At 41.2% G+C, this 21,878-nt stretch overlaps 1 protein-coding gene across 1 annotated transcript in view; it reads left to right on the top strand.

The window, feature by feature from the left end:
• Positions 1 to 1,630: 1,630 nt before the first annotated feature.
• Positions 1,631 to 21,878, top strand: part of SCG5 (secretogranin V) — a 35,780-nt gene continuing 15,532 nt past the window's right edge. Inside the window, exons 1-4 of the mRNA XM_089522006.1 lie at positions 1,631 to 1,686; positions 6,450 to 6,689; positions 14,077 to 14,226; positions 19,120 to 19,232. Of these exons, the coding sequence (XP_089378132.1) occupies positions 6,476 to 6,689; positions 14,077 to 14,226; positions 19,120 to 19,232 (477 nt within the window). The 5' untranslated portion in view covers positions 1,631 to 1,686; positions 6,450 to 6,475. The remainder of the gene's footprint in view (positions 1,687 to 6,449; positions 6,690 to 14,076; positions 14,227 to 19,119; positions 19,233 to 21,878) is intronic.

Genomic DNA, 21,878 nt, shown 5'->3' with positions numbered 1-21,878 from the left:
TGCAAGTTGACAGGCGACTTGAAGGCAAAATACACAATACACAGTAAAGTCATAATTAGAGCATCTGAATAAAAATGGACTCAAATCCTTATTCAGGTATGAAGCATATTAGGTGACCTTGGACCAGTCACTGTGTAAGCCAGCTCACAGGTTTGTTGAAAGGATTTAGATTGTAAGCCTGAGGGCAGGGAACCGTCTAACTAAAAGATTGTATGTACAGCGCAGTGTAAATTTACAGCGCTTTATAAATAAAAGTTAATAATAATAACAAACAAACAAACAAACCAAAAGTGTGTGTGTGTGTGTGTGTGGAGGGGAGAGATGATCCTGTGCTGCTTTGGAGAAATATCTGGGTAAGCCTCAGAGGATGGCAATGGTAAACCCCTTGTGAAGAAACTTGTCAAGGAAACCCTATGATAGGTTCACCTTTGGGTTGCCATGAGTCCAAACGTGACTTGGAGGCACACGTCAACAACAACAATGTAAGAACAGTCTCAAAAGTGCTACTAGATGTTTCAGATTAACATGGTTTTGCCTTTTGTTTGTGCCTGGGGAGCTGAGGAAATGATGGGAGGGGGCTCTTGCATATGGTCTTGTGACCCATAATCCTACCTTTCTCTATATATATCCATCTATTGTATACACAAGATTTGAAACCAAGCCATTACTCATTTTAATTATTCGCCACTGAAGAATAAACATTGTTGTTTTGTGCTTTCCAGTTGTTTCTGACCTATGGCAACCCCCTATCAAGGGGTTTTCTTGGCATTTTTCTTCAGAGGGGGGTTGTCCTTACCATCCTCTGAGGCTGAGAGAGTGTGACTTGCCCAAAGTCACCCAGTGGGTTTACATAGTTGAGCCTGGATTTGAACCCTGGTCTCCCAGTACTGTTGCCCAAGGCTCTTAAGCGCTCTTGCTACCGACTGTAAAGATGAACTGTTGACCATAAACTACAACAACCGTTAAATTATGCTGGGTCTCATGAAGGATGGACATGCAAACAGTATATATTTGGACCCCAAAGTGCTACATTACTCTATAAGCCTTGCCATTGAGTTGCATTTTATTTTGTTAACTTTTTGTAGGTCTGTTGTTCTTTGGAGAGCCAGTGTGGCGGAGTAGTTTGTGCACTGGACAATGACTCTGGAAATCAGGGTTCAATTTCCTGCTTGAGCATAGAAAAAAATCCAAGAAAGCGGGCAAGTGACACTCTCTCAGCCTCAGAAGATAGCAAGGGAAACCCCCTCTGAAGAAACTGGCCAAGAAAACCCTAGGATAGGGGGGCCATGAGTCAGAAAGGGCTTGAAGGCACACAAAACACACACACACACATTGTTCTTCTCTTTGTATTTCTTTTTTCCTCTTCATGTACTTCTCTTCAAAGCTGGATAATAATAATAATAATAATGTTAATAATAATAATAATAATAATAATAGCAGCAGTAGCCTCTTGGGACATGTTTAGCTAACCGAAGGTGTCCCAAAGCAGCCCCAGACCCAGCGGGGGCCTCCGGAGGCCTGCTTCCCTCCAAGCTCTGAGCGATGGAGAGGCTCCCCGGCGCATCCCGGCGCCATCCCTCCCCTTCCGCCCACCTGCGCCCAGCAGCAGCAGCAGCAGCAGCCGCCGCCCGCCCTCTCCGCCTGAGCCAAGAAGCGAGAGTCGGTGGCTTTCTCCCGGTCCCAGCGGTGAGTGTGGCGCCAAAGCCTCCGGGGCTGGAGAGCCGGGGGAGAAGCAGCCTGGCGGGGAATCCATGAATGGGCCTTTGCTCAACCATTGCGCCCCATGGCCTCCCCCAGGAAGGCCCTCTCCCAGTTGCGGGGAGGTTCTTACTGGGAGGCACTGGGGAGGGAGTGGGAAGAGAAGCAGCTTCCTCCCGGGAGGCCTGAGCCTCTCTCTCCATGCCACAGCCTCTGGCGCCCAGGCCTTCCCCAGGGCCTCCCAGGAAGAAGCCGTCCAGAGATGAGGCTTTGAGGCTGGGAAGGGGAGCAGGGCCTGTGGGGAGGTTTGTCCTGGGAGGGAGGACTGGGGAAGCCCTGGCGCGCCAGGATTGGGAAAAGCCTCCTTTTGGGGATGGAGAGAGAAGGCGCCCAAATGGCTTTGGGTGGCGGTTCAATGAGGATGGCGAGGAGGAGGAGGATGCTGCTATGATGAGGATGCTGGGGAGGATGCTGGGATGGCCTCTCTTGGCTTCTTGGGCTCCCTTGGCCATGGGCACCAGAGGCTTATTTCAGGAGGAAGCCCTGAGGGTGGCTGCGTCAGAGGCAAGGCAGCAGGGGCCGGAGCAGGGAGGCTCGGAGGGCAGCTGCAGACTAGAGCCAGCTCCCAAAGGCCGAGCTTTGATCCGTGGTGACGTCAGGGCAGTTGTCAAGGGGGGGGGGCTTCATCTTTTGAGTGTGTTTTGCTTGGTTTTGTTTTTGCCCTGAGAGAGAGAGAGAGAGAGAGAGAGAGAGAGAGAGGAGGGAGTTGTAAGAGGGGGAGGTTCATCTTCAAACCCCTTCCTTGGAAAGCAGGGATGATATACAGGGATATATATATATATATATATATATGGAAAGGGCTTGAAGGCAGGCAACACATACATACATAATTTTATAGAGACATATATATAATTATTATACACACACACACTTGGAAAGGAGGGATGTACATATACACATACACACACCTCCCTCCTTTCCAACTGTGTATATAATAATAATAATTTCATACACACACACACACACACACAGAGTGGGGCCTTGTTATCTGCTGGGGTTTGGTTTCAGGATCCCCCATGAATAACAAAATCCATGGATGCTCAAGTCCCATTAAATATAATGGCAAAGCAAAATGGTGTCCCTTAAATGGAAAATCAAGGTTTGCTATTTGGAATTTATCCTTGTTTGAATATTCTCAAGCTGTGGATGCTTGAATCCATGGATAAAAAAAATATGTGGATAAGGATATATATATATATATATATATATATATATATATATACACATACACACAGTGTGTGGCAATAATAATAATAATAATATATTATATACACACACTTGGAAAGGAGCAATGTTATACACACAAACACACACACACACACACACACCTTTCCAAGTGTGTGTGTGTATATAATCATTATATATATATATATAGATGTCTGTATCAAAATATATACAAAAATATAAGTATACCTCTCTCTCTCTCTCTCTCTCTCTCTCTATATATATATATATATATATATATATATATATATTGTGTGTGTGTGTGTGTGTGTGCATGTATTTTGGGCCTTCAAGTCCTTTCCACATATGAAGACTCTGAGGTGAACCCACCCTGGAGTTTCCTTGGCAAGTTTCGTTCTGAGTTTTGCCCTTGCCTTCTCCCTGAGGCTGAGATGTTGTGATTTGCCCAAGGTCACCCAATGGGTTTCCATGGACCAGCTGGGGGATCCTAAATATCCTAAAGGCACCAGAGTCCTTCTGATCTTGGAAGCTAAGTAGGGTCAGGCTTGGTTAGTACTTGGATGGGACACTGACGACAAATACCCGGTGCTGCAGGCAATATTTCAGAGGAAGGAACTGGCAAAACCCCAAATCCTGAGTCCTGTATTCCTTTCCTAAGGAAACCCTATGGTTTCATGGGGGTCAGCATAAATCAGCAGGAAGCTTTAAGGCACATATTCACACTAAAATGTATGTCATAATCAGCCTTAAAAGGCCATTCTCTGTCATTCATTTTGATGGGCTCTTCCAGCCACATTGTCCTTAGATATAATAGTAATGTGTATACTTTGCTTAGTAATGATATGTGGATGCTGAACCACCTATTACCCACCCACTGTGAGGAAACTCAATGAAGGCATCAATCAAAATGTAAACCACTTGTGTTACTTGTATCCACTGTGTGTGTGTATATGACTTCAAGTTGCCCATTGACATTGTGATCACACAAATTTCACAGGGTTTTCTTAGGCAAGGAATACTCAGAGGTGGTTTTGCCAGTTCCTTCCTTTGAAATATAGACTACAGTTCCTGGTATGCAGTGGCTGTCTACCATCCAAGTACTACCAGGGCTGACTCTGCTTACCTTCCAACATTAGAGGAGATCTGGTACTTTTAGGGTATTTACTGGGGATGTAATGCCTTACTAGGCTCCATAAGATAAACATCTGAGTGAACATTTCAGTAAACAGTAAAAATCTCTTTTGTATTGCTAATGGATGTTAAATTTCCTGGACTCTGAGAATCTGCAAGTTGCCACATGGCCAGAAGGAGGAGGTGCCAGCCTGCAAGAGATACCCTTCTATAACATCTGAACTGAAAACAGAAACAGAAAAAATGCAGGCCTATGACTAATGTCTTATGGGTTTAAACACCTTGCCTGTTGAAGAAGCCAGTGGAGCTTCGAAAGCTTGCAACATGTATATTGTGCATTTTTGTTGGTCCTATAAAGGTATCACTGTTTGGTGAATTTTCAGTGTTATTGGATTTTCTATATGGCCAACATGGCTACTCCTGAATGATCTCAGTAAACAGGATAGTGTTTTGCTGTACATATCAGACTGAATAAATAAAACATCTGGGACTTCCCTAGTAGGTTTTACAGAGTTGTTACCATTATTCTGTGATTAGAAAAATAGTGATTCTCTGGATTTTACATGCTTAATCCCTTCACATTGGGTGAATCCTATCATGGGGGAATAAACAAAAACATTTTGTTCTAGGATGAGAGATGGGGGTAGGGTGAAGTGAATATTTGTTATATGAGCTGAACGATGACATGTTGCCAGTCTCTTGAATAAAATGAAGAAGGAATACATGCATCTATGTTGAAAATGTTCAGTTTTCTAATAAAGACTTTCCAAATCATATCTGTGGCTGCATGCTGATTCCAAACATTGGTGTCACTAATGTTGGCATCACCCAATGTGGTAACTCATGGTGTCACCCCACACTGAGATTCTACCATACCACACCATATAGAATTTGTAGTAATATTTTTTCTACTAATGTTACTCATAAATTGTAATTCCTATATAGCACTGAATGTAATGGTAATAATTGTGTCATAAACAACTAGCAATTATTATACACAGCTTAAATATATTTACATGTACATAATTTCATATGGTTACAGTTAAAATTTGGTAAGATGTAATATTTTTAAAGCAAATTTTAAAATTATATATTTCTTTTTTAAAAAAAATATTTTAAAATTTTAGTATTTTTTAAAAACCTGGGGACTCTTCTTTCTCCTTCCATTGAGCCTTGCCCCACTCATATGTTCTCTTCAGTGCATTAAAGGGACACAAGCAAATGCCACAGCCCATTTCAGCCAAAAGGCTGATGTTTGAGGAACAGTGGTGTTACCCTCCCCTCCCCTGCTAGAGTGTCACCTGGTACATTTTGCACCCCCCGCACCCACTCACTGACACCTCTGATTTCAAATCTGGTCAAGGGTCTCATACCTTGGGTAGATTAATTTAAAATGCCCTTTAATGAATAAAACTTTAACACTATTATACACTAGGAGAAAATAGCATTATCAGGAAAGTTCAGGCCCAACAAAGATAAAATGGAACAGTCTATGTACATTCTTTATTTATTGATTTATCTGTGGCTTTCCAAACAGCTTTGCCGCACATCTCCCATTAGCTTCTGCCAGCATAACCATTAGCAAGGCTTAATGGGAATTGCAGTCCAACAATATCTGGAGGGTCATCAGTTGTTCACTCCTATAATAAAAGCCCTGTTTTAGTGTATATACCTTAGAACAGCATTATTCATAGTGATGGCCCATGGACTGGTACCAGTCTTTGAGCCATTCACTGCTGACCCCTGGTGAGTTTCCAGGAAAGAGACAAAATTGTAGCACAAATATGGTACCAATCCCTGGCACATTAGAAAAGAAAATTGCTGGTCTCACATGTCAGATAGCTTTGGACACACTGTGGGTTGAGCTTCCCTTAACCAGAATTCTGAAATCCAAAATACTAAAACAAAACAAAACCCATAAAACTTTTTTCATGGTTAACTGAGACAGTGATACTTTTCCTTTCTAGTGGTTCCATGTACACAAACTTTGTATCTGTTCATACATATCGAGAAAATCTGTATCTGTTCTCACTATATATGCATGTAGTGAAATAGGTGAATATAATGAAAACCTGTACACAGCTGTTTGCTTTTTCCTACATAGAGATATTTATTAATATTTATAGTACAATCTTAAATATTTAACATTTGCATGGCGCATCCAAATGTTCAAACCTCTTTACATGTATTAGCTAGATGTAATTCTTACAATGGTCCTGTAAGATAGATCAAAATGCACTAAGATACATATTTTTTTCCTCAATTTCAGTACTGTCTCAGAAAATAATTTACTTTAGAGAAGCTAACAAAATGGAGAAAGCAGGTGGTATTTCATATCCAGATTCATTTATTTATTCATTTTTGTATTGCAACAGGTGGCAAGATACAGATTGACAGCACCATGAGCTCAACCTTTCTCTGCAGTGTTTTACTTTTTGTGGCCTTCAGGCTAGCTTTGACATTTAGCCACAGTCCTAGGAGTCCAGACAGAGTCTCTGAAGCTGATATCCAAAGACTTCTACATGGAGTAATGGAGCAACTGGGCATTGCCAGACCGAGAGTTGAATATCCAGCACATCAAGCTATGAATCTTGTAGGCCCACAGAACATTGAAGGTGAATGTTCATCACTTTTAATTATTATAGACATTATTGTTATTAGATTTAGATTAGTAAATCTATGTTGTATTATTAAATTTTAACATACTTTATTCAGTCATTCTGTGATACTCTTAAATTATGGATTCCTATCAAGGATTATATGCAAATTGGTTAGGTAGTTTATCTTGCAATTTATCTTTGATTTGATTTCACAGACTGTAATAAATATGCAGAAGACTGTGACATTTTAGTTCATTCTTGGATACCAAATCAAAGTCAAAGATAATAATTAAAGATTAAAGGTGCAATCCTACACAGACTTACCCAGGACTAATTCCCATTAAATTCATTGTCTCTTATGTAAGTTCTTATCTCTTATGTAGGTTCTGTTAATTGAATGCAATGAATGTGTGCTCAGAAATACTTTGCAGTAATGTTTTACCTTTTTAGTCTAGTGTTTGTTCAAACTGCTTGCATTGTGTGGGACAGGTGAAAATCCTTTGTACCACTTCACCAAGGATTGAGACTAACTGAAAGAAAGAAGTTGGCAGCATGAGCTTTTATAGACTTCAGTCTACTTCCTCAGATGCTTTCACCAAGGATTAAAGCTGCATAAAATATGGATTATAAATTATGAAGGGAGGCACATACTAACATGGCCATTCTATTTTGCCAGGTTTCTGACTTACCTTAGCTATTCTCCTCTTTTCATTAGTAGCATTGTTGTTCCTGTTTCTTCTGTCTCTCTTTTAGTAACTGCATTTTCATAGAATCATGGAGTTGGAAGAGACCACAGTGGCCACTGGGTCCAACCCTCTGCCAGACAGGAACCCACAATCAAAGTACCCCCAAAAGATGGCCAACCAGCCTCTGTTTAAAAACCTCCAAAGAAGGAGATGCCACCACACTCTGAGGCAGCATATTCCACTGTTGAACAGCTCTGACTGTCACGAAGTTCCTCCTGAGATTTTGGCGGGGTGCAGACCGCCATAAAGCGGTGTAATTGTGCTGATACTAGGGTTAGGGAATGCACACCATCCGCACGCTCCCTAACCCTAGTATGGAACTGCGCCGGCATCATGGCGGCCTCCCATCTACACGGTGTCGCCGCTGAGTGCCCAAACATGGCACATAGGTACCACTTCCTGGTTGCAGCGCCACAACAAAGGAGCTGTTAGAGGTAGCTCCTTTTTGTTGCGGCACCGCAAGCTTTGTTCCAGCACAGCAACCAGATGGCCGCTTGAACAAAGCCATGGGAGAAAGGAGCTGGGTGGCCTTTTTCTCCCACGGCTGCGCCTGTCGGGGTGTCCTGGGGCATGAAGCCCCAAGTACACCCATTTTCAGGACCATCGAGAAGTGGTATTTTGCCGTTTCTCCATGGTCCCAAAAAATGCCAGATTGGGGCCTCTGGGCTGCCAGTGAGGCTGCCCTGGCCCCAATCCGGCAAGAAATGGGATGGGTGCAGGCCGCGCCTTTATTTCTGTAATTTTTATTACAGATTGTCTTTTTAAGTGAGAGGACCATAGTGGAGTGGTGAAGTGGTTTGAGCATTGGACTATGACTTTGTAGTAGTTTGAGTCTGAATCCTGGTTCAGCCATGGAAACCCACTGCATGAGTTATACCCAGTTGGCCTGGGTAAGTTGCACTTTCAGCAGAAGGCAAGGGCAAAACTTCTTTGAACAAATCTTTCCATGAAAACTGTGATAGGTTCACTTTAGGGTCACCATAAGTCAGAAACTACTTGGAGGCACATAGCAACAACAGCAGCAACAACAAACTGGAAAATCGAGTGGAATTTTTAAATAAATGAACCAGCCAGTTTCTAGAAGTCACTGGTGAAGAGTTTCTTTATGTAACTGCAATGATCCACAGTGGGTATGTGGATTTGTAGGAGAGTCCACATGGTGTTTTGAGTGTTAGACTATGCCTCTGGAGAACAGGGTTTGAACCTCCACTCAGCCATGGAATTCCACTGGGTAACTTTGGACAAATCATACTCTCTCAGTTTCAGAGAAAGGCAAAGGCAAACGTCCTCTGAACAAATCTTGCTCCATGATCACCAGAAGTCAGAAACTTCAAATATTATAGTGATTCTTAAAACAGGAGTGGGCAAAATGTAGCCTGCAGGCTACAGGTCTTTTTTTTTAAAAAAAAAAATAGGAAGTGAACAAAATTCAGGGCCAGTTCTTGTTGTAAATAAGACCTCTCTTGGCCTAAAATGGCTTGGGATGTCTCCAAACATGGCAAAAAATGTCCCCATTCATCCTAGAGGATGTTTGGGAACAAAAAAATGAGGGTGTTTTTGTTGTTGTTGTGGAGGTTTGTGGCAAAGGTCCATTGCACTCAGTAATTTATTTATTTTATTTATTTACGGTATTTATACCCCACCCTTCAGCCCTAAAGGCTCTCAGAGCGGCTTACAATTATTATTTTAATTAGACAGTTCCCTGCCCCCAGGCTTACAATCTAAAAAGACACAACACAAAAGGAGAAGGAAATGGTGGTGGGGAAGGGGATCAGGTCCAGCAGTTCTTCTCTCCCTCTGAGGCCTGGACCAAGGCAGATGGACTGGAGGGAGGGATCTTCTTCTTAACTGAGGCTGATGGTGCTGTGCCTGTCCTTTCACTCCCTCCAGTCCAGAAGATGGCAGTTGGCAAGGAGGGAGGGCTCTTCTTCTTCAGGCCCGATGGCGTTAGCCCTGTCCTTTCACTCCCTCCAGGCCATAATCTCCTGGATTCCAATGTGATCTCCTAGCCTCAGACAATACCTGCCTTAAAACTTGCTGTACTACTAAATGGGTAGTAAGAATATGATGTACAGGGCCCTTAGCCACGAAAACATAAAGTGAAAAATCACTTTATGCTATTTCTGTTTTGTTGGTGTGATACAGGCTGCTGCTGTGATGCAGAATTAATGCAGTTTTTTGGTTTTTTATTTATATACCGCTGTTCCAAAGAGCATAGCGGTGAACAGCAAGTAAGCTAATTAGCAAGTAAGCTAATTTGCCCCCAACAGTCTGGGTACTCATTTTAGCGACCTCAGAAGGATGCAAGCCTGAGTCGAGCTTGGGCCCTTTTGCTGGTCTTGAACTCGCAACCTTGTGGTTTTGAGTGAATGGCTGCAGTACAGGCATTTAACCACTGCGCCACTGCGCCACCAGGGTGCACCACATGAACTGCCAGGGCTCAATGCTATAGAATTTTGGGGTTTGTAGTTTTGTGAGATATTTAGCCTTCTCTTTCAGAGAGGTCTGGAATCACAACAAACTACAAATCCCACGATTTCATAGGAGATGGAGTCATGACAGTTAAAGTGGTGTTAAACTGTAGTGTACAGTGTGGCGGCAGCCTAAATTTTAATCCCATGTGGCATGTGGCTTGGGAAAGAAGAAGCATAGGGATAAGGTGTTTGGAGAGGAGTAGCCAGTAGCAGGAAAACATTGAAGTATCTCTTCTGATCTCTGCTTGTTTTCCTGTTCCAAATTCTTATGTCAATATATATTTTATATCTCAAATTCATCACTAAGCCAAAGTTAAACATTCTAATTGTGGCATCTTGCTGGCTCTCTAATTTAACACTGAGATTGGGAACTACACCTAAAAATAATCATGAGACTCAAACATTGTTGATGCTGTAGATAGAAGCTTTGTTATTGAAATAACTTTCAACAAGTTTCCTTGATAAATGCTTTGCTGTTCTGTGCTGAAACATTAGGTGGTTGTTGAGGGCTGAATTTTAGGTTCTCAGAATCCACTTATTTATATATACATTTTAGTCAGCAGATGGTGCACTGTTTGTGAATCAGAGTCCAAATGCATTCTGTAAGAGTGTAATGGAATAATGTTAAAGATGTTAGTGTTACAAATCAAAGTTTTATGTTAACAACAATTTATTTGCTGCTGACTGGGTTTTCTTTGAAGATTTCCTATCATTCCTTAAAAGAAGGTAATAATTAAATATACTAGTAGCTATAGTGCTTCTGTATTTCATATTCATATTGCTATACAGTCTCTTATGGTGCCGTTTAACAATCTGCTGCAGGGTGGTATGAAAGTAGATGGGAGCTTTAGAGTAAGTATAAGTACCGTATTTTCCGGCGTATAAGACGACTGGGTGTATAAGACGACCCCCAACTTTTCCAGTTAAAATATAGAGTTTGGGATATACTCGCTGTATAAGATTACCTCTCTTCCAATGCAAACCAAATAATTTTTTTTTAAAAAAATCAGATTTGATTTCAATATAGTAATTTTAATTCAAATGCTTATGACATGCAGGTACTTAGCAGGAAAACGTGTTGTATACAAAGCTTGCTTGGATTGGACAGCTCTCCCTGCCTGCCCAGCCCTCCCTGTCTCCAAGACTATCAGAGTGGTATTGCAAACACGGCTCTTTTTTCCATACTCCGGGTGTCCTGGATGCCTGCAGCTTGCTCCGCCCTTCAGTTACATATGCGGCGACTGCAGATTCTCCAGTCCGGCTCAGTTGTTTCAGCACCCGGCCTATAAGACGACCCCCAACTTTTGAGAAGATTTTGCTGGGTTAAAAAGTAGTCTTCTACACCAGAAAATACAGTATATACCTTTTGCAATGTAATGATGCATATTCTCAGAAAAAAACTGTATTGCATTCAGTGGAATTCAGTCATAGCCAAGGCTGAATACTAGGATTTCAATCTTCATCTAGTATCCTAAACCAAAATGTGAATACAAAATATGTAGTCTGCCTAACGTTCATCACCATCTGGCATTTATCTTCCAAAACTTTCATTATTTTTGATAGTGCAACACCACAACTTAGGAGAACATTAAAAACCTGATCTCATGTTCAGACTATTGCTATTAGCCAGGAGCCATAACAAAAGAGATTGGAGATATTGAAGTTTATCGCACCAGGATGGATTGGGAATGGAATGAAAGGGGCCAAGAATGAGTGCGGAACGAGTGGGGGATGCATTTTACTGCACACAAAAATCTCCATTCCATTCCCTTCCGTCCCATGGGAGGCAATTTTTGAGAATGGTGAATAACTCTCAAAAAAACACCTCCTGTGGGATGGATGGGGAACGGAACGGAAGAGAATGGAATGGAATGGGGACTTTTGTGTGCCCATCCCGGCCCCTTTTGTAACGCACAAGGCCCGTTCCAGGGGCCTGTGCAATAAACTCCATTATGTAGTCTGACTTTCAAGGGCTATGAGCAATTCATACTAATTTCACTATAGATTTTCAAGGGGTTCTTTCTTTGTGTTAATTAGCTGAGCAGTTGTTTATCCATATTGTGGGAAAGGATTATTCATACATAGCATTTTGTCATTTTATTTTGTATTCTTTTAGTCCCTAACATCCACAGATTTTGGTATCCATGGGGTGTCCTGAATACACTCTTACGTTTTCATTCCCCTGAACCTTTTGGTCCTTCATTTCTTTTGGACTTCAGCTCCCAGAAGCCCAGTTCCAACTTTCTCAACAGTCAGGAATTTAGGAAGCTGAAGTTCAAATCATCTGAAGGACTAAAGGTTGGAACCACTAAGAAAACACCCTGTCCTTTCCAGTGGTCAAACCCACATAGATGTTGGAGAGGCTAAGAAATGGAGTTTAGGTATTACTACCAATGAGAGGTAAAGGAGCAGTTCCTGTACTCTACTTGGCTCCATAGATAGATTCCATGAGGGTGGAGAAGCTGTGGGTGAACTGAGGTGACTGTTGTGCATTACTTTCTCACTACTTTCTCACACCACTCTTTCCTTTGTATCCTCAGTCGTTGTTTTCAGTGGTATCGAGGTCAGTCTTCTGTTAATGTTTGTGGTTAACAAGATAACGTGTTTATGTTTCATTATTTTGACTTTGGAGCTGCACTGTCTAACAAGCCTAACATCAGAAGTACAGTGCCAGAATTAATGTGTGTTTGAATTACTGTCTGCAATAAAGCAGTCAGTACTTTGTTTCTGTCACTAAAACCCTTTACTAGGCAAACAGTTCATGAAAGTTTACAAGGAATATGATTTGCAAACACTGTAAAGTTGCTCAAAAGTGCAAGGCTGCAAAATGTTAGGGTGGGACATTGTTAATTTTTGTAGATGATGGCAGTTTCGTCTACAAACAACTTCCCCCTAACACCTACTGTAATGAAGTTCTTGCTGTTTGAAATACAGAAGGCTGGTTATCTAAACTGTGGGGTTGGGGAGGCAGTTCTTGACAGTTTAAGACAGAAGTAAAATTCACTGATTTTACAATGGATGTCAAAAGCAATTGACAAATAATGATACCACCATGAAAATTTTGAAGTTATGTGTAGTTTCTGTAATGGGGCATAAAATGGATTTGCATTCATCAGAAGTGAGTGGAAACAAGTTTGTTTTACTATGCTGAATACCAGTTTCTGCTAGATCTTACGTAAGGGGAGGACACTTCATGGTGGCTACAATGCATTTATTTCCCCATCTTGTGTAGTCTCTGTCTGGTTCTCTGGCACAACCTTTGTGTGTGTATATGTGCCTTCAAGTCACCTGTCAACTTGTGGCATTACCATGAATTTCATAATCAAGGAATTTCTTCTTCATTTCTTAATCAAGGAATACACAGTACTCAGAAGTGGTTTTGCTAGATCCTTCCTCTGAAATATTGGTATTCATTGGTGGTCTCCCATCCAAGTACTAACAAGAGCTGGCCCTGCTTAGCTTCCAAGATCAGGCGGATCTGATGCCTTTAGGGTATTTAGATATAGCAAAGTTGACCTATGTTGCTATCCTGACACCGTGTGCTTTAGCTAATTTATGATATCAGCAAAATGTTACTCGGTGCTGATGAAGCAGTTGTGAAATACCTATTCACTGATTCAGTAGCTCATAGGGTTAAGCATTAGCTTGTGGTCCTCAGACATGCAGAAAAATGCTGCTGTGAATCCTGACCAGGGTGAATGAAAATCTATATCATCAAGAAACCTCTCCAAACAAATGATGTTGACTTTAGTTGCCCATGTTCTTGCTGTTCTTTCTTTGTAGACCACAGTATATCTGAGGCAAGTGTTAATAAACATATTCAAGAGTACAGTTTCAAATTTAAAATGGTTGGAACACAGTGGGATGTTGTCTTAGGTCCTAAGAAGATGATGATGTGCAATGACAGTGAGAGGAGATAAAGAAGAGGTATGGAATCTGTAGATTTCCAGATGTTGTTGAACTATAGCTCTCAACATTTCTGACCACCATCTATGTGTCTGGTGCTGATGAGAGTTTAACATATCCTGGAAGGCCATGAGATTCCCAAGCCCTGGAACAGGGCAAGGTTTCCATTACTTTTGCTCTCTTGACAAAACTCATGTTGTGTCTTAGCAAAGCTAATGCAAGATTTTCCTCAATCTATTTTAAAAAAGATTGTGTGTATGATTCTTTTCCCATTAGGTGGTGCACATGAAGGTCTGCAGCATTTGGGCCCTTATGGAAATATCCCAAATATTGTAGCTGAGCTGACAGGTGACAACATACCTAAAGATTTCAGTGAAGATCAAGGATACCCAGATCCTCCCAATCCTTGCCCTATTGGAAAAACAGGTAAGCTGCATGGATTCCTGCCAGCATTTGGCATTGAGTTCTGGAAATGTTAAATAGGAAGTTTCTTAATTTATTTTGTGCTACTGATGGAAGAAATGTGATATACATTTGCATTAAAAATTAGATCTAAGTTACAAGATGAAATAATCCACATTCCCTGATCAGAGTAAATTATCTACTTCGTTTAAATTAAAGCATGCATTATTTTAAAAGTGTTTTCTATTTGTGAGATGTAGGTTTTGGAACAGAGGAGATAGAAGGTGGAAAAGATATTTGGGACTAATGAGCACTAGAGAACAGAAGTAAGTTCAGAGGGAAGGGTATACAATTGCCCCTTGCTATCTGTGGGGGATCTGTTCCCAATTGCCCCCCTCTGGATAGCAAAAAAACAAAGGACCTTAAGTCTCATTCTTTTCAATGGGTGCATGTGCATGCTCGCACTTATGTGCATGGCTGCATGCATGCATGCCCATTGAAAATGCCAGGGCTTGCTGTCCATGGAAGCTCAGATCTGTGGATAGCAAGTGTGAGGTTGGCGTGGGTACGCTGTACAAACTCATGCTGGACTCTGTAACTCTGACCATTGTCTTCATTTAAATGTTTGGTCAGTGTTTGATTTCAGATGGTGATGGCCATGCTGGCCACACAGAAATAGAGGTACAGGATGTATGAGATATATTTCATTGCACTGACACATGACTTAAACACACTATGCAAGATTTGGGGTTATTCACAGAATTTGTTTTCAGCCCCTGCTCTAAAGATAAAATTAGGTTTTTGTGTCATGTTTAACTTAAATCCATGAAAAGATTAAAACCATGAAAACATTTTAAATGGTTGGAACACAGTGGGATGTTGGCTTAGGTCCTAAGAAGATGATGATGTGCAGTGACAGTGAGAGGAGATGAAGAGGTATGTAATCTGTAGATTGGATTTCTTCTTGGACAAATGTGTAACATACAGGTTTCATTCAAGGTGTCATTATTCCAGTGTATATCCAGTGTCAAAGATAAAATGGGTTTGGGCAACTAAAGAGAAGAATCATTTCCCATGTTCCATTTCTCACTCACAAACCTGAGTTCAATACCAGCCAGGGGTTCAGGATCGACTTCCAAGGTTGCTAAAATGAGTACCCAGCTTGTTGGGGGCAATTAGCGTACACATTGTGAACCGCTTAGGGAGTGCTTAAGTGCACTAATAAGCAGTATAGAAATGTACTTGCTATTGCTATTGCTATTGCTATTAATATCTTTGACCTGTCCAAAATATTAATGAGTGGAACCAGGGCAATGAGAACAGCCATATGACATTTAGCCTGGCCTGTATTGGAAACTCCCAGGACAGGGAAATCAAAAAACAAAAAACCACCCCCTGCAGTGGGAATAATTTTAGGGGGGAAAAATGGGACAAGAATGTCATGTGGATACCAAAACAAACAATTACATTATTTACATGCAGCTACAACTCCTACCAAATTCTGAGACTTTTGGCCAGTCTTGATGGACTCCAAGATGAAACATCCAAATGCAAAACTGATACAGTCCTTGGAAATTGCTTTTGAACTCCCTCTGAATTCAGAATCATATTCTACTAAGATTTTTGTCGAGTGGTTTTCTGAGATTTAAATATAAACTCTTTTGTGTGCCTAGGTAAGAATATATGTACATGTTAAACATATTAGAGAGTTTCCTTAGTGAGGCTTGTGTGGCTGGTTTATTGAAATACAAGCTTTTCTTAGTTATTTCCCCAGCAAGATGTATGGCTGGATTCAAATATTTTGGCATCTAAGCTGTCCACCAATGAAACCAATGCTGTTATTTGGTAGCCTCTCTCCTTTCCGTAAGTAGCAATTTCACTTGGTAAATTTGTTCTGTAGTACCTCTAAGGTTGCTACATTTAAAAGACATGACCCAGCAGCCCCCTCAATCATGAACTAGCTTGGAAATAATAGTGCCTCTGAAAGCCAGTGTGGTGTGGTTGGAGCATTGGACTATGACTCTGGAGACTAGGGTTTGAATCCCCACTTGCCCATGTAAACCCACTGGGTGACCTTGGACAATTCACACTCTCTCAGCCTTAGATGATGGCAATGACAAACCGTTCTGAAGAAACTTGTCAAGAAAACTCTGTGATAGGTTCATCTTAGGGTCGTCATAAGTATAAAATGACTTTGAGGAACCCAATAACAACTGATACAATTCATCAAATAGTTTATTTAAAAGTATAATCATACTAGAAGAACAGGCAATAAACAGATATATTGAAGAAATTACTTTTTTTTACATAGAAAAGCTGCCCTGAGAGTCAGGGGGGGGGGGGGAAATCAAGAAGAGCTGGCACTTGTGAAGCCTTTCCCCAGTTTATGCCTGGATCAAAGAGGCATCTGCAGAATTTGGCAGATTTCTTTTACAGTCTGTCAATATTGAGTTGATAATATCTGTAACTGACATAGACATACTCCACTGAGCAGACAGTGATGAAGTGTTATTATTGGCAAGGAGGTATATTGAAGATAAGGCAAACAAATTTCTGCCATTGTATTGTATTTTGACCAGTCACAACTGTGTAATGTTAAGTCCCTGAACTGGGAGGAAGGCGAGGTATAAATAAACATAATAATAATAATAATAATAATAATAATAATGGAAGAGGGGATAACTAATTTATTTTCTCTGTGAAAGAACAGAACTTTTTAAGTGTTTCAAGAACATCAGTAAGTATGTGTTGGCAGAATACAAGAGGAGCCTCATTACCATTTTTTCCAATATTAGTTGACTACTGCAATTAACTCATGGTGGAAATACACACACAACTTCTAGTCTTCAGCAGATGTTTAGCTAATTGAAAAGCCCTGATTTTCTGGAGGTGGGCCAGTGATCTGGTATAAATATGTTGAACTATTCAGAGGACTTGAATACTTAGATTTTCCCATATGCATATAAATGTATATATCCATGTGTGCAGAAATGTATTTTTTAATTTATTTTGTTTTATTGAATTTATATCCCCTTTTCTCCCAAAAGGGGATTCAAGGTTGTTATTTATTAAAATAATCTTGGTTGCTTTGGTGGATGACCTATGTAGGGAACTGGACAGGTGGAGTATGTCCCTGCTAGTTCTACTGGACCTCACAGCGGCTTTCAGTACCATCAACCATGGTATCCTTCTGGGCTGCCTCTCTGGGATGGGGCTTGGAGGTACTGTTTTACAGTGGCTCTGTTCGTTCCTGGAGGAGCAGACTCAGAAGGTGGTGCTGGGGGACTCTTGCTCGACAATGATATATTTCTGGCCTGACCAATATCAAAAAGATCTCAGGGCAGCTTACACATTAATGAAAACAAATGGTTAACAAATGAATTAAAACAGATTTAATATATTAAACAGTTTAAAATTCAGAACATTATTATTTGAGAATAATCACTGAGGAACAAAAGCTTTGATTAACAGCCAGGTTTGAACTTGGCACTCAAATGAAATCGGTGCCAGTCAGACCTCCAGGGGGAGGCAACATTCCATGATTGAAGTTACACAGCTGAGAAAGCCCCCTCCCACATCCACACATTGGCCACACTGGTGGGACACAGAGGAGAGCCCCACCAAGCAAACCTTAATCCTGAGACAGGCATATATAGCGAAATTCACTCCCTCAGGTATTGAGGTCCAAAGCCATTTGGATTTTAAATGTAATGAGGCTGGCTTTAGTCATCAGTTGAGTTGCTACATTTTGCACTAACTTCAGCTTCTGGATCTTTTTCAAAAGCAGCCCAACATTACTGTATGCTAATTGGGAGATTATTAGTATATGGAATATTGTGGTTGTGATCTCTGGACAGGAAATGCCATAGCTGACACACCAACCAAAGCTGGCACTAAGCGCTCTGAGTCACATAATCCACTTGGGCCTCCAGGAACAGGGCTGGATCTAGGAGTACTCCCAAGCAGTGCACTTGCTCCTTCACGGGCGCTGCAACCCCATCCAGGGCAGGCTGTTTATCCAATTCCCAGACTGTAGAATTGCCAATCCACAGAGCCTCCATCTTCTTGGGATTGAGATTTAGAGGGTGTACAGACCAGGACTTTGTGCTGGCCTGGACCCAAACTAGGGTTTAGCAAGGGCGGAACATTTACACACTTGAAGCTCTTGTGCCGGCACTTGGGTGCCAACTTGGCACGTGCTCAACCTGATGGGTGCCATGATGCCGTCGCGCATGCGCAGTGCCCAAACAGCGCTGCTTGCAAGGGGCTTCATAAGGCTGCAGTGCAGGGCTTGTGGTTCCCCTATAGTGGTGCAGATAGGAGCTGCTTTTTGCAGGTCCTTTTTGTACTGGGTTGGGGGCATGGCATGCAGTTGCTGCATCCCCAACCCAACACTTAGAGGCTATGGTAATAATCTCATCAAGTCGCACCAACTGAATGTGATTCCAGAAAATCCAACTAGATGATACACTGGACACCTCCCTAAAGTCTGTGATTAGTCTGGGATCAACTGCTGAACCTTGCTTCCTTGTTCTGGAAAGAAATTAACATTTTGATTGCAACTTACAGAACAAAAGGCGAAAAATGTGGAAGAAGTGTTTATTAGTATGAACACAAATACAAATTACAGATAACTATATATGAATGACTATCTCTTCTACTTACACACTAATCTTTAGCTGTGTAGGAAGCAATGGGTAGAAAAATAATTTTATTTTATATCTGTTCCAGGGAATTGTGGACATTATTTCAAACTACTTTTAAGAGTGTTGCTTCCAAGAAAAATGTGCAATTTTCTTATTTCCCATTCCTTTATAATAAAATTCATCGCACATGTTCTTGTTGTCATTTTCTTATTTTTTTTATAGAAATGTCAAGTGGCTCAGATTTCTTTCTTTCTTTCTTTCTTTTTTGTAGTTAATGATGGATGCCTTGAAAACACACCAGATACAGCACAGTTCAGCAAAGAATACCAACTTCATCAGCACCTTTTTGATCCAGAACATGACTACCCCAGCATGAGCAAATGGGTGTGTAAATCTTTTTCACTTTTCCAAATAGTTGTTGAAAATATACCATTACATAGTTACTGGAGATATATTTCTGTGCTCATAAACTTTGAATCTACTGTACAATCGTCCCTCCTTATCCACAGATTTTTTATCCATGGATTCAAGCATCCATGGCTTGAAAACATTCAGAAAAAGCATAAATTCTAAATAGCAAACCTTGATTTTCCATTTTATATAAGAGACAACATTTTGTTATGCCATTGGATTGAATTGGACTTGAGCATCCACAGATTTTGTTATCCATGGGGGGTCCTGGAACCAAACCCCAGTTGATAACAAGGACCCATTGTATATACTCACGTACAGTGGGACCTCAGTATCCATGGACTTAGCATCCACAGATCTGAGCATCTGAGGACTGCAAGCCTGTGTTGTCCCCAGTGGTGGCCCATACATGTGGCTGCGCCACCATTATGGACAGCCCCTGTTGTTCCCAGTGGTAGTGCATGTACATGGCCATGTCCCCATTACAGACCTGAACTCATGTTATCCCCAATGGCTGTACAGCCATGTGCACATGCCATGAGTGGGGACAGCAAAGGTTTGCCTGAAATGTCATTGTCCTAAGGGTGGCACGCACCATCATTGGTGACATTGAGTCTTGAACATTTGTGGGTTTTCGTATCCGCAGGAGCTCCAGAATGGATTGCTTGTGGATACTGAGGTCCCACTGTATAAGTCTGGAAATTTTAGTCAAAAAATTGACCCCCAAAAACTTTAGTCAGGTTATCCATGGTACTTCACCTTAACTTTATAAAACAAAGGAACCATCCCCTGGTAAAAGGGAAGAGTGTAATCTGTCCTAGAAGCACAGACCCCTCTCTCCTCTGTCATCTATCCAGCCTGTAGTAAGAGCACAAGCAGTTATGCCTGCTGGAATTTTGTAAGTTGTTTGGCATCATTTTCCTTTGCTTCTTTCTTTAGTTCCTTTGTTACATGCCCCTAAGTTTTACCCTCGACTTATCCATGAGTCATATCAAAATGCATAATTTTGGCCCCCAAACCTGCCCTCAGCTTTTACATGAGGTCAACTTATAGTCGGGCATATATGGTATGACTTCTGTCCTCAAAGACGTGAGATGGTCTAGATTTTAGACCCACATTGCAAACGATCAATCTGCAATATACTTTACATTGGGAAAACCATGTATGTACATGTGTATACGGTCTTTCCCACCCCCTTGCCACAATCACGGTGCTTAGTGACACAGTCCCACTCCATGAAAATGGGAAATCGGTAAATATAAATAAATAAATAAATAAATAAAATAATATGAATGCTATTTTTTAACCTGAAGAACACATCTCTAAGAATAGCTAGGTCCTCCAGTGTGACTCTGTGATCAACTTCTGGGGCGGGGGCTGATTGTTTATGTAAATATTAGAAATTGTTGTACATAACTAGTGACTGTAGAATGAAGGAGGTTGCACTTTAAAGCTGCTATAAAACTTTCAGTTATGCTCATCACAAACTAAAAGCAGTCCATACTGCATTATTGATCAATGCTTTGGGCTGGCAATTCTTGTTCTTGCACTAGTCACAAGATAAATGATTCAGCAACTGGACTGACCCAATTTTAGAATTATAGCATTAATTATTCACATTCTTCCTAAAAGTTTAGTCAATAGAGGGGGAAAAAATCTCAAGTGTTGGAAATTCTTACTGTATTGTGCTTGATTACTAAAGCTGCAAAATTAAAAACACCAGATGTTGCACTCAAATGAACTATTTAGGCCAGTTTAAGTAATTTGTTTTGTAATACTACTTTGAGACCTATAAAGTATTTTCTTCTATGGATCATGCATGGGCAACCTTGGACCTCCTGATGTTGGTGTGCAACTCACATCAGCCTTACAATAACTAATGAGGTGGGATCATGGAAGCTGCAGTCCATACCATGTAACAACACCTGTCCACCCCAACTGTAGGTGTATCCCTGGGAAAGTAAAACACAGTGTGTCTTTCCTTATGTAGGGGTCTATTTTGGACCCCCCTGCATAAGGGAAAAAACATGTATTCTTGAACTAATGGGGCTTGTTCCCGTGGCATGCCCCATTACTTCCTCTGGGGCCTGCCAAGGTTTTTTTTCTGGCACGATTTCCAGGGTGTACTGGATCCTGGCATGCATTTTGTTTCACTTAAACCAGTGGATTAAAAATGTTTATCCTTGGTTGGCTTATTATCTATTTATCTCTTTAGAGCAGAGGCTGGAATTGGGTAGGCTACCTGCAGCCATTAGGAGGGTTTGTGTTGCCCTTGCCTTCCCTCTGAAACCCCCCCCCCCCAACATAAAAAATTAAACTGAAAGGACAAACATTTCAATTAAAATTATTCTAGGGAAAGAGTTTTTGCAGTCTAATGCTTTTTTCATAGAATGATAGATTTGGAAGAGACCACAAGGGCCATCCAGTCCAATCCCCTTCCATGCAGAATCTCACAATCAGAGCACCCACAACAGATGACCACCCAGCTTCTGTTTAAAAACCTCCAAAGAAGGAGACTTTTAAACAGGTCTTACTGTCAGGACGTTCCTCCTAATGTTGAGCTGGAATCTCTTTTTCTGTAGTTTGCATCCATTGTTCTAGGTCCTGTTTTCTAGAGCA

The sequence above is a fragment of the Sceloporus occidentalis genome, unplaced genomic scaffold, assembly GCF_023333645.1.
Source record: "Sceloporus occidentalis isolate IW3139 unplaced genomic scaffold, rSceOcc1.0.p SCAF_4, whole genome shotgun sequence".
Lineage (NCBI taxonomy): Eukaryota > Metazoa > Chordata > Lepidosauria > Squamata > Phrynosomatidae > Sceloporus > Sceloporus occidentalis.
Note: the sequence above shows the minus strand (reverse complement) of the source record. Positions and strands in the feature narration are given on the sequence as shown.